The sequence below is a fragment of the Protomyctophum parallelum genome, assembly GCF_964188405.1.
Source record: "Protomyctophum parallelum genome assembly, chromosome: 5".
In the NCBI taxonomy this organism is placed as follows: Eukaryota; Metazoa; Chordata; class Actinopteri; order Myctophiformes; family Myctophidae; genus Protomyctophum; species Protomyctophum parallelum.
Window position 1 is genome coordinate 50,911,941 of NC_139702.1, and position 12,535 is coordinate 50,924,475.

At 39.3% G+C, this 12,535-nt stretch overlaps 1 protein-coding gene across 7 annotated transcripts in view; it reads right to left on the reverse strand.

Moving 5' to 3' along the window:
- The window catches only part of LOC310859548 (complement C3-like), a 37,415-nt gene that overhangs the window by 21,190 nt on the left and 3,690 nt on the right, over nucleotides 1-12,535 (reverse strand). For 6 of the 7 annotated variants that reach the window (XR_014569314.1, XR_014569315.1, XM_083766152.1 and 3 more), the window contains 18 exons: nucleotides 11,933-12,021; nucleotides 11,686-11,768; nucleotides 11,482-11,569; nucleotides 9,106-9,208; nucleotides 8,719-8,839; nucleotides 8,503-8,618; nucleotides 7,870-8,016; nucleotides 7,672-7,771; nucleotides 7,377-7,471; nucleotides 6,923-7,114; nucleotides 6,537-6,689; nucleotides 5,706-5,835; nucleotides 4,628-4,702; nucleotides 3,718-3,915; nucleotides 3,467-3,587; nucleotides 3,160-3,248; nucleotides 2,894-3,033; nucleotides 2,248-2,463 (listed from right to left, as the gene is read on the reverse strand). Coding sequence is in view for 5 of the 7 variants with exons in the window: in XM_083766152.1 (XP_083622278.1) it covers nucleotides 2,248-2,463; nucleotides 2,894-3,033; nucleotides 3,160-3,248; nucleotides 3,467-3,587; nucleotides 3,718-3,915; nucleotides 4,628-4,702; nucleotides 5,706-5,835; nucleotides 6,537-6,689; nucleotides 6,923-7,114; nucleotides 7,377-7,471; nucleotides 7,672-7,771; nucleotides 7,870-8,016; nucleotides 8,503-8,618; nucleotides 8,719-8,839; nucleotides 9,106-9,208; nucleotides 11,482-11,569; nucleotides 11,686-11,768; nucleotides 11,933-12,021 (2,256 nt within the window). In the remaining 2 variants the exon portion in view is untranslated. The remainder of the gene's footprint in view (nucleotides 1-2,247; nucleotides 2,464-2,893; nucleotides 3,034-3,159; nucleotides 3,249-3,466; nucleotides 3,588-3,717; nucleotides 3,916-4,627; nucleotides 4,703-5,705; nucleotides 5,836-6,536; nucleotides 6,690-6,922; nucleotides 7,115-7,376; nucleotides 7,472-7,671; nucleotides 7,772-7,869; nucleotides 8,017-8,502; nucleotides 8,619-8,718; nucleotides 8,840-9,105; nucleotides 9,209-11,481; nucleotides 11,570-11,685; nucleotides 11,769-11,932; nucleotides 12,022-12,535) is intronic. The other variant, XM_083766155.1, reaches the window with a different exon arrangement.

A 12,535-nucleotide genomic window follows, 5' to 3' on the forward strand; every position in this document is an offset into this window, starting at 1 on the left:
CTTCAGTCACCTCATAAATCAACTCGGCACCCCACCCCAGAAAACCTATGCTTTGATGGCAGAATTATCCAAATCGGCCCATTATTTGCTTAGTTATGCCATTCACTATACAATTTTATATCAGATAAAAAGGGACAAAAACAAGTAATCAGCTGCCATTTTGACATTGCTATCACATCATTTCATAAACTACAGACATGTAGCAATACAAAAATCACTGTCCCTTTTTATGGCAACGATATCCGATAATGAGGCATTTGGCCTGTGGACTACATGTTGGCGGAGGGTGTGTAGATCCCAGGATCACATTAGATAATTGACACAGGGGTGAAAAATGGGTTACAAGATCGTGGGATAAAAATTCATGGGGAAAAAAGAAATGCAGCATAAGTAAGCAACAGAGCCCAAAACAGTGACTTCTTCAACACATCTATCTAAATCAATGACATAGATCTGCTACGTATATTGACTATATTGGAGTTTGGAGTTTTATTTTTTATATATATATATTATATATTGTTTTTATTGTTTTGTGTTTTGAATGTTCTTTGGTTGTCTTGATTTGGAGTTTGTGTTTTGTTGTTGTGTGTGTGTTTTAGTTTATTTTGTATTTGTCACTCTGTTTTTATTTCTCAATTTACTTCTATATAAAAACAATACAATGTAAAATGAACAGCTGCCATGCACAGCAGCAGGCTGTCTGACCTAAAATAAACATTATATATCACAGTTGTAATCTCAACACAGCGTCTTTACATTCTAATTTATTGAAATTGTGATTGACGTTTGATGTAAACTAACATGCATCAGGACTAAAGTGACACAGCAAGGTTGAGCATTGCAGAGAGTTGCACTCTGTATATCATACAGTATGATATAGTACTACCACCAGTGCTTTTCTTTGTTGCTTTGTGACACCTTTGCCTAAAGTTACTTGCATGTGAATAGGCCTACAGTACAATCAGCAGTACAATCTACAATCTGCACAGTATGACATCTAATTATTAACCTTTTACCCTACATACAAAGATCATAAAAGATCACAACATTGTGAGCTAGCAGATCTGCTGTAACAAATAGGTCTATCTGACCAGCTTGACTGACTATCTATAGCTCAATTATGTTTAGAAAGCCACATAGTTTCTGGCAGTGTCCACTGTCCAGTAATAACCAATTTATGGGAAAATATATTCAATAGGTTCTCAAGACCAGTGATTCCCAAACTTTTTCATGCCAAGTACCCCCACATTGATCTTATCATTCATGTGGACCCCCATTTTTAAAATATATTGCAGGGACCCCCATAAGAGAAGATTTTTACAGTTGTAGCAGTGATTCTCAACCAGTTTAATTCCAAAGAAGCACCCCCAGTTTGACATGCAACAGGCTACGGACCCCCATTTAATGGCATTTATATCTCTGAGACCACAATTTATATTGTAAAATCATTGTTAATTTAACTGACTAATAATACATGATATCGGAGTACCAAACGTTGCATTGTGATGTTAAATTCCTGAAACGATTATGCTAAATAGAAGATGTAGACAAGGCAGAGCTAACAGGTTTAATAGCTCTGTTTGGCTAACCAACGACATCTGTTTGGCTAGATTAGCTCCTATTTCTTTAATCAGATGAACACATAACATAGAGCCTATTAAACACACAACATTATACATCCGTTTAGTCATTATGTTGCATAAAGCATAATATAACATTGCATAAAGCATAATAATATAACAAACCAACGACATCTGTTTGGCTAGATTAGCTCCTATTTCTTTAATCAGATGAACACATAAAGCATAATATAACATTGCATAAAGCATAATATAACATAATATTACCTCTGTGTCATAGAGCTCTGTGTATTGCAAGCTGCGTACGTGATACGTACGTGATACGTGATGACGTCGGTCTCCTGCGCGACTAGGACCCCACAGACTTCTGGTAGGGACAGAGATCTGGTACCCACACCGGGATGGAACTGGGATCCTCACGGCTCCCATCCAGCTGCTCTACCAGCCACTCTACCCCTGATCCACAGCCACAAAGTAGCCAACATGCAACAGCTGCCACACTTTGAATTGCTGCTGACTGGTTAAAATGAGCAGAGACTAATTGCTTGTGGCTGGTTGAAAGTAGCAGAACATTCCATGCCGTTTTCACTGGGGGGTGGGTATATCTGCAGTGTGAAGGATCACGTCCAAATGGTTGCCGATATACAATGCATTCGGTCTTGCTTACCACTACTTTCAGTAACTTCCTGATTCCATCGCTGAGATATGAGTTTTTAATCTGGGCTTTGACCTCGATAGGGTGATGGCCGTCCTTCATGGGAATGATGATAAAGGGCACCGACCGTGTGGTGTATTCCCCAACAGTCACCTCCTCGCGATACTTCCCACGTTTAGAGGCTGCACTGCACAAGTGCTCTGAGGTCTCAACTAGTTCCACACGCACCTATAGGGATTCAAGTTCATCACTTTATTCTCCAAAAGGGAAATAATAATAATAATAATAATAATAATAATAATAATAATAATAATAATAATATACACAATAAACAATATACAATATACAAAACCCTGCATAACAATGTTATGCAGGGTTTTGTATATTTCATTAAGGGATGTTGTTTTCTGTTCCGTTGTGGTTAGACAGAATGGTACAATAATATACTCTCTCTCTGCTAAGGTCTAATGAGATAAATAGTGCTCCCAACTATAGACTAGTCTATACTTTCTCACACCAACTTTTCCTCAACAAATCATTTTGAACAAAAGAAAACAACGAAAGGGTCTGTTTTTCAGAATGTTAACTAGAAGCATTTGAAAATTATACTGTACCCTGGCCTGAACTAAGAACGACCAGAATAAGGTACATGACTTACTGTAGCCGGGTCAGGACTATTGTTGTGCAGGATCGCCTTGACTTCCAGCTGCTCTCCGCGGACAGCTGAGTATGGCAGCTTGAGATCGATGAAGAATGGCTTCTGAACGACTATATCTAATGAATCAGCCACACAGATGCCTTTAGGAGAGAGGAAACATTTAAGACTAGAAGCCTTCCTAAAAACACTTCATATAGACTAAAAAATGCAGAGCTGTAGTTGGATTAAATGTGTATAATGTCTAAGCAAGAGGAGGCAGTTCTCACCATGCGTCTTGGACAGGCTAATGCCTGTGACTTTCCAGGTGGTGATGGAATCTGGTAGTGGTTCATTTCTGACAAAAGATGTGGTTACACTGAAAGAGAAGAGAGGAGAGTCTCTGAGTGTGTGTGCGTGCGTACGTGCGTGCGTGCGTGCGTGCGTGCACACGACTGTGTGTTTGAATGAATACTTTATTAACAAGTTTGTTAACAGTTAATACGGTTAAAGGTCATGGTAAAAGCCTAACACAAACTGCTCTAGGGGGCTTGTATCCACTGTGTGTGTGTACGTGTAGGTTTTAATTTGCCTCACCAGTGAGGATTCTTTAGGTCGCATTTGGGCAGTGGGACATCCTTCCATAGCCAGCTCTCAGGGAACTGAGTACGGGTAACAATGTCATTGCTGTCCAGATAACTATCATCATCATCCTCACCTAGTGGTAATATAGGAAAGAAAGTTTCATTTTTAATTCAAGGCTATTTTCACTATCATTGAAGTGTTTCTGTAAGTTTATCCCGGGGAAGACACAAACATGAATCTTTTGGAGTGTTGAGGTCTCTTACTGCGAGCCAGGTGGAGTTCCAATTCTTTCCTATCCGCTCGCTGGCTGGTCAGCTCTGTGCAGCAGTGCAGGAAGGCTTCAGTGCATGCCACACCGTCACTGATGTACTCGCTGCGACGCTGGCAGTCATATGACAGTGGGGTGTCTTTCATTCCATCCACACAACACCTGTGCAGCAGTTTATCAGGGTACCGGCCCGCTGGGAGGGAGAGGACAAACATGTCACCGTCGATGCATTTTAATTCTTAGATATGCCAAAATAGTTTATATAATTTACAGTTATTTGTAGGCAGTTGAACTAGGAACTATGAACTAGGAAAAGGGCCCTTCTGGGCACAGGTCTCCACCAAGAGGATAGGAGTGTGAGTGATGTTTGGCAAAATGTTTAGGAGTAATATAAACATGTTTTTTTGTTGTGGCATTTCTTCCTCGGCTTAGTGGGACTGTGCGTGCAACATTTCACTGAAATCACACCATGTGTTCATGATTTGCAGCATTTTGTTTGAAATGGAGCACTCCTGCGAACTCTGGAGGCCGATCGTAGTCAATCAGAAAAATCTGAAAGACCCGTTTAGTTGAATGGCTCTAGAGAGACTGTGTACCAATTTGCGTGATGTTTGGACAACATCTGTAGGTGTACTGTCAAAAAAATGGACAAAGCGGCCTCCTGGTGGCGCTATAACAGGCCAATGTGAAAACTTTGGGGCAGAGGTTCAGCTCTGGCATTCAGGATTGTGTGTGCAGAGTATGTCTGCGACCCATGCCTTCGGCCTGGTGGAGACAATAATGAATCCTATAAAAATAGATGTGTGTACAGTCTACCAACAGTGAATGGGAGAATTTGTGAACTTGTAGAACAGCTCTTATGTTTCTCAAGTATAAGAGGGTCAACTAAAATGGTTAATAGTTACCTAGAGTTCGCCTAAGATCTGTTATGGTTGTGGATCGTTTCCTCCTCGCACTGTCACTGCATGGACACTTTAATTCTGGAAACACATTACACAACAAAGGCTAAAACAATAATGAGGCTGTTTTAACACTTGTCTTAGACAAGTGTTGAATGTCAACCTAAAAAGAATAATGTTAATGAGATTTATTTCGTTTGAGAATCATTGTGTTGTTGTTTATTCTTTCCAATGTTACCTGTAATCTAACTTATCACACTAACCATAGCTCAGAAAAAGGACATGCACCACACCTGAGGCACACACAAATAAATACATATTTTAGTGTGTGGGAGCTGTAGCCCTAGTAGGTCAATGCACAAATGAAAACACCCAGAACAACACAATAAAGGTATTCCCTATAGCTGTTGTTGAGGTATTTTCATATACCTGAAATTCTTCCCATGTATAACCCATTCTAACCATTGCTGCCATTACAGAGGAGCAGTTAGGGGTCTTGCTCAGGGAGACTTCTACAAGAAAAACAGAAGCCACAGAAATCAGTAGGGTTCAACCTGGAATCTGTGAGGATGTGATATCTAGGAAAAGGTTTATATTTTTTACCTGAGGGTGGCGCTAGATGATAAGTAAAGAAGGTCACTAGTAGTAACAGGGAGTGGGTTGCAAGTGTAAAATATGCAGTTTTAGATTATTTTTTTGCTGCAACATTATAATCTTTGATACCATACAAATGTACATGTATGTTTGTGTACATGCTTCTTTAGATAATAAAATAATGAACTGAGAGAAATGGAACATGTCTTGCATTATGAAACAAATTGCCTGTAAACTATCTTATAATGGCAATAAACAAGTTAAAAAAAAAAACTTTGATATTGGAGCTTTTTGATATCGGACTACACTAGAGCTTGAATGAACCATACCGCCATAAATGTCAAATCAATCTGCACTTTCAACTGTATTATCATGACTTCCTCTTCCCCAAACCATAGATTCCATCAAAGCTTTCCAAATGTCTGTCTGTCTGTATAAAAGATACAAATCAAATATAAGTAGGGACAGAAATGAGGATAAGTGGCCTTACCTTGCCTGTATGGAGTCCCATCCGCAGTGTTGGTCTCAAACAAGAGCCCAGCATCATAGAACACACCCATACTGTTCCTTCCCCCACCTGCTGTACAGCCAGTATCATACTTCTCCACTAGGTCCCACACCTGAGGCGCACACAAACACAAAACAGCAATTCAGCACAATACATTATAATATTTAACATTTACTAAATGGCAGTTGCTTTATTCATTATGCAAAAATATAAAATATAAATATATTGTTGACGCACTGCTCTAAAACCAGGCTGGTTTAAAATGTTTTTATTACTTTCCCTATTGTAATCAAATAATATAATAGTGAAGTTTAAACAGGTTTTCAGGAATATTGAACAGCTAGTGAACATGAGATTACTATGTTTTATCCAATATAGTAATCTTGGGAAGCACCACCTTTATATTTTAAGTAACCCATTAAAACCATCGGTGTCATTTTATATCAATTGAAAAAAGGCAGAGATCCGGGCACACAAAATATTTATAAGAGAAGAATCTTTATTAAATAAAGTTCAATAAAGATTCTTCTCCTCTTTTAAATATTTTGTGAGCCCGGATCTCCGCCTTTTTTCAATTGATGTCTTATCCCAATTGATCCAGGAACACCTTTTTACTATTTTTACATATTTTATCTACCTGCATGTCTCCGTCGAGCACCTGGTTGCTTTCTTGCCTCTGCTGTGTCATTTTATACTTTGGATATAAAAAAATTGGCGATATACTACAGTAGCTCTCTCTCTCTCTCTCTCTCTCTCTCTCTCTCTCTCTCACACCACACCACACCACACCACACCACACCACACTCAAAACACCTTTTTCTGGGTGAGACGATGTTTGTTGTTGAGGACGTAGATGCCTTTGTCCACGGCTACCAGTCCCACCGTGGCTCCTGGGTCTCCTGTGACCTTCAGAACAAACCTCTTACGAGGCTCAAACGAGCCTTTTTGGACTGATTCTAGCTTCAACTACAGTACAATGACAGGGAAAGACAGTGGGAGAGGTAGAATAAATGCTATGTAGTTCATGCACGAGCACCAATCACTGTTTTTTGATATAAAGTGTGTAATCCCTCCTTCAGTCTCATACACTAAAGTATTCGAGACAACCACTGATTTCTGCTATCATCAGTGACACTTATTTTGTGTGCATGTGTGTGTGTGTGTGTGTGTGTGTGTGTGTGTGTGTGTGTGTCTCTCACCGAACCCATGCAGGTGTCCTTTACATCCACCCAAATGGAGTCTGACACCACTTCATTGGTTCCAATGTGGTAATAGGCTATGATGCGGAATGAGGGTAGCATGTCCTTGGTAATGACCAATGACAGAGACACCAAGGTCTGGCCTTCTCTCTTGAAACGTTCAGCCTTGATTAACTGGCCTCTGCTCAGGATCTGACGTAATAGATGAACGCACATTATTCCAGTCGTTCACAACCCGGTGAGTGGTTAGAATATTGGCAATATAGTCCCCCAAATAAACGGCAAAACTAAGATATTAATGATATTTAATATATTATATATTTATTTAAAAAAATGTAAAATGTAGTTGTCATTTCACTGTTATAATGAAAGGTAGGAACTGCCATTGATCCAGGCACAATCGATTGACTGATCATTGAAATAAACACATCTGAACAAACACATCTGAACTCACTAGGTATGTAATGTCTTGCTTTGGAGCTGCTTGACTGAGAATGTTCAGGTTGATTTTCATGTTGTCTCCTAATTTCACGCCAGTTGAGTCCACACCTGAAATATTAGCAACAATAACAGGACTTAATGTTAAACAATTACTGCTTTGTTTACTGCTTAAACAAAATTATAAAATGCATGCATGCAAGCTACCTGCATTACATTGTCGAACTCTAGGATAGGCCCCATCACATGGAGTAACATAGTTGTTTGTTTGTTTTTTCTGTATTTTCTTTCTTTCTTTTTTTTTAATTTACCTATGTGGAGGTAGTTGTTGCTCCTGGAAATATATGGGAGTGCACTGTATTTAGCATACGCCTGCCTGTCATCTCGAATGTTTATATCAGTGGTCTTTGCCTGGAATCACATACACAGCCGCACACTTCAACCTCAACAACATGTTCATTGTCACATCACAATTTTGCAGATGTAAAAGAGACAATAGAGAGACTTACAGTGATTTCCAGTTGTGGGGCCCCTAGTATTGTGTTGACGGTGACTTTGGCCATGCCATTGCCTCCCGTTAGCCCACGCGAGTCCCCAGGACCCACCAGCACAGGCACGCCCACGGCCGGAGAGTCATCAGGGTTCAGAACCACAACCTAATGTACAGTATAGTATGTGACAAACAGCTGACCATTCAAACCATGCATCAACTTCTCACATTCAAAAGTAATGAAAGGTAGTTGGGACCTTCGGGGAGGACCACCAGGGATCCTTGAAACAGGTTCCAGGGGGTCCACAAGCAAAATGTATTTGTGAACCAATTTTAATCATTTAGAAATCTTTTAGATAGGGGCCCGCGACAAAAAGATATTGATATAAGATTAGATTACTTGAAATTGAGAACCTCTGATTTAAGGCCATGTCCTATATAGCAAACCACAGACAGGTTTGGCTGTGGGAGATGATGTCCCAAAGTACAAAAGAAGTCAGTGTGTGTCTGAATGGAGATACTAGCTGTTGATCCAACAGCAATGTTTTATCATAGGAGGGCATAGGGGTGAATTTTGTTTATTAGAAATAAAAGTGAGTGAAGTGACTTTGGGCGATAAGAAAAGTGCTATAAATCTGAGCTATTATTTTACCGAAACATCAAAGGACATTCCTGGCTTGAAGTACTTTGGTGTCATCTTGAAATGGATGGTATAAGGAGATGTGACTATCTGGATGCCTCTCAGCTGCTCCTCCACCATTTCACTGCCTGAAAGAGCAGGCAAATGCTATTCAGCCTACACATTTACAAACGACATATGCCCAAACATGCAGACGCACATGCTCTCTCTCTCTCTCTCTCTCCTTACCACTCTCTGTCAGCACACTGACAGACACAAATATGGCGCTCTTCGTCAGACTTTCGATTTCGGGGAAAACGTCAGTGATGTGCCTCCTCAGCAAGATGGCCTTTCCTTCACCTCTTACCACCTAAACATCATGCATAAAAAATTTACAGTTACGAACATATATACACACACTCAATATATATATTTTTTTCATGGAGCCCAAGGCCTAACACACACACACACACACACACACTCTCTCTCTCTCTCTCTCTCCCCATGCCGTCGGCCTGGTGGAGACAACAATAGAGGACAAGATGAAAGAGACCATAGATTGAAGAATTAGAGACAAGCCATAAGATTTCTACAAAATGCTAACAAACAGATAGGATTTGACAATATTATGCTAACCGGCACTCTCTGAAGAGACGGGGGGAAACTCTTCTTTTGATCCTGGTGAACTACTCCAAACACCACGTAGGCAACCCCATCCACCTCCTTACCAAACAGATACCTACAGTATAAGCACACGTACAGAAATAAATGTGGTCAATAATGTACAGACCAAAGTAAATAATCAACACATGCACCGATGGTGGAACAAAGTACGTTTAGTTCACTACTATACTTAACCCATTAAGACTGGGAATGCACCTGTGCCATTTTAGATTTTAACTACTTTAACTATTATGTTATACTTTGGCAATTCAAAGATAGCAGATATACAAGTGCACAACACGTCAGCAGCTGTGCTGCAAGCGTGTAGATCTGCTATTTTCGGAAGATCGTGATTTATTTTGTGCAAAGCTTTGAATGTTATTTTAAAAAATGAAAACAAGTGTTTTTCAAATATTTGTGTAGTGATCCTTGACATGGAAAAAGTTTGAGAACCACTGAAAAGCAACATAGGTTTGTCACCCATTTTCATATCATAATGGTCCTTTTTTTTGTGGCTTTCGCTTTTATTGAATTAATTTTTTTATGGAGGGACAGACAGTAGGCATACAGGAAATGGGGAGAGAGATGAGGGGGTGACATGCAGTCGGGATCGGGAGTCGAACCCGCGGCACACTGCCAGACTGGATTACCAGCCAAGATGCCTGGACCTCTGAGCCACGGCCCAGGCCCATAATGGTCCTTTTAATATATTTTGAGGGGCGCTAGCCCCTCCTATGTCCAGCTTTGAGGGTATGTGTAAACACAAACATTGAAGACAAAAGTGTGTAAACACAAACATTGAAGACAAAAGCGTGTAAACACAAACATTATTGAAGACAAAAGTGAGGACGCAAATTGTGATTTGCTCACCACATGAGCTTGTAGACAGGGTTGGGAGGGTTACTTTTAAAAAGGAATCCCCTACAGTTACAAGTTACTTGCTAAAAAATTTAGTCAGTAACGTAATCCCGATTACTCCATTTAAAAAGTAACTACAAGTTACTTTCAGTTACTTTTGGATTACTTTTAAGTAAAACTCAATTTAATTAGATAATACAAGTTTTACCATTGATAGACAAGAATGTTGAGCCTATGAAATTAAGATAAGGACAACTGAAATATGGTTAAGGTCATTTAATTGTTAAGAATTTGACCTCTCTGAACAGTTACATTACTGTAGAGTCATTGTGTCAACTTATAACAGATCATAAGAAAAATGCATCTTGACCTACAGAACCATTTTGATTGTTTGATCGACAACAACCAACAACTTTGACAACCAACAACTTTGACAACCAACAACTCCATCCATGTGTGGTCAAAGTTGCAAATAAAAACTCTTTTTGACATTCCTGGCTGACACTCATTTAGATAGACATGGCATGAGTTTAAAACATTGACTAGACAGTAAAGACTCATTTATAATATTCTACAAAGAACTCAGCCCTATACAATTATATTTATACCCCGTAGGCTACTCTTTAAATAAAAAGCCAACCCAATCCAATATATCATATATGCTCTCCTATCTAGTATCTCTGCAGTGTTGCCTGGTCTGATTATTATAAGCCACATTGGGCTTATTTTTCTGAAGTTGCTTGTAAATAATGGTAGAACGGTTGTGAGCCTGTAGATCGTCTATTTTCAAATAGCCAACATATATAAATATGCACATTGTTTAACGGACGATATATATAGCTTTGAAGTGCTCATGTGGCCTTTTATAGTGGCTTCTTTTGGGCTTGTTTTCAGTCAGAGAGGTGCGCGCTGCGCTCAACTCCAATCCATTCCGTTTGGTGTTATAATAATTTATAACTTGTTTGTAAAATTAATGAGGGGAAGGGGAGAATGTAATTCTCATGTAACCCCCGTTACAACACCCCCGTTACTGTAATCCAGATTACACATTTTAAAATGTACTCTAAGACGTTACAGTTACGTTTTTTTTTTTACTCTGATTACAGTAACGCATTACATGTAATCCGTTACTTCCCAACCCTGCTTGTAGATCACTTTTTTTTTTCTGGTAGCCTACATCTTTAAATCTTTTTGGAAGATTTTTCTTTTCCATATTAAAAACAAATTGTACTTTTGAATAGGCCTATAGTTAAAGTATTTTTCAAAGTAGATCTAAGTGCTTTAACTCAAGTATACATTTGACAAGGCAACTTTAACTTGTACGTAGTTCAGCAATATTTGACCAGGAGCATCCAAACTTTAATTCAAGTAGCCTTGTATCTAGTACTGGATATAATATACACAACAACCCTACTGTCCCTTTATCTCTGTAAACCTCAACCATAACCCAGTCTCTTTGCACAATATAAAGACATTCACAATTTCACGTACGTAGCTCTGATGTCGATGTCTAGTTGATCGCTGTCCACGTAAAAGAAGGGGCTGCTAGGGGTCAGTTTCACCTCAAAACTAGGAAGCACTAGAAATAGGGATGTGGAATTCACTTGACCGTTCATTCATATTTCATTTTTACTTATTGTTGTATACGTTCTAAAGTTTGAATATCAAACATTATACATAAATAAAAACTCTTACCGTATTCCTTGACCTCAAAGTCAGCCGAGTAGGTCTCCTGAGGGTTATTTTGGAAACGGGCCACCACCTTCCACACTCCAATACTGCATGTGCACGCGCGCGCACACACACACACACACACACACACACACACACACACACACAAGGATATTGCGACACAAAGATAGCACCAAGTCACACGTCTTAGTTTGGACTTGTCTTAGCAGGATAGCTTGATCCACCAGAAGGTATAAGAAAAGAAAAACACCTGGCAATTTCTGGGATGTCATAATTTCCAGAGTGGAGCCCTGACTTCAAAGCGACGGTTTCCACTGGCAAAACGATGCTGTCAGGAGTCTGGTAAATGAAAACAATAGTGAACAACCATTGACGACCATTACAAGGTAATTCGCATAATAAAGCATGTTGTAAGCACGGTGTAAATATTTTTCTTGACCTTTTTCTTGAGCTTGCAGATTTGCCATTCATGGCGAATGTTCTCCACAGAATATATAGGCAGGCATACTGGGGTTCAAGTGATTAGTATTACGCTTTAATTTTTGCATTCTGAAGTATAATTGTTATAATTGAACAGCTCAACTTTATGACACAAGTCCTGTCTTAAATTGTAAAGCATTGGCAATGCTCTGATGAGAATTAACCCATTAAAACTAGGAAAGCATCTGAGTAACCACTTTAACCATTCATTTATACCTTGGCCATTAAAAAATAGCAGATGATATAGCATGTCACTTAGTTTTGTGCTATGAGCTAGCAGATCAGCTTTTTGTTTTTAATCTTGAAAATGTATACAAATCTTTGAATATAGTATATAGTTCTTCCCAAAAAGAGTGCCAGGTTTTCCTCCAAG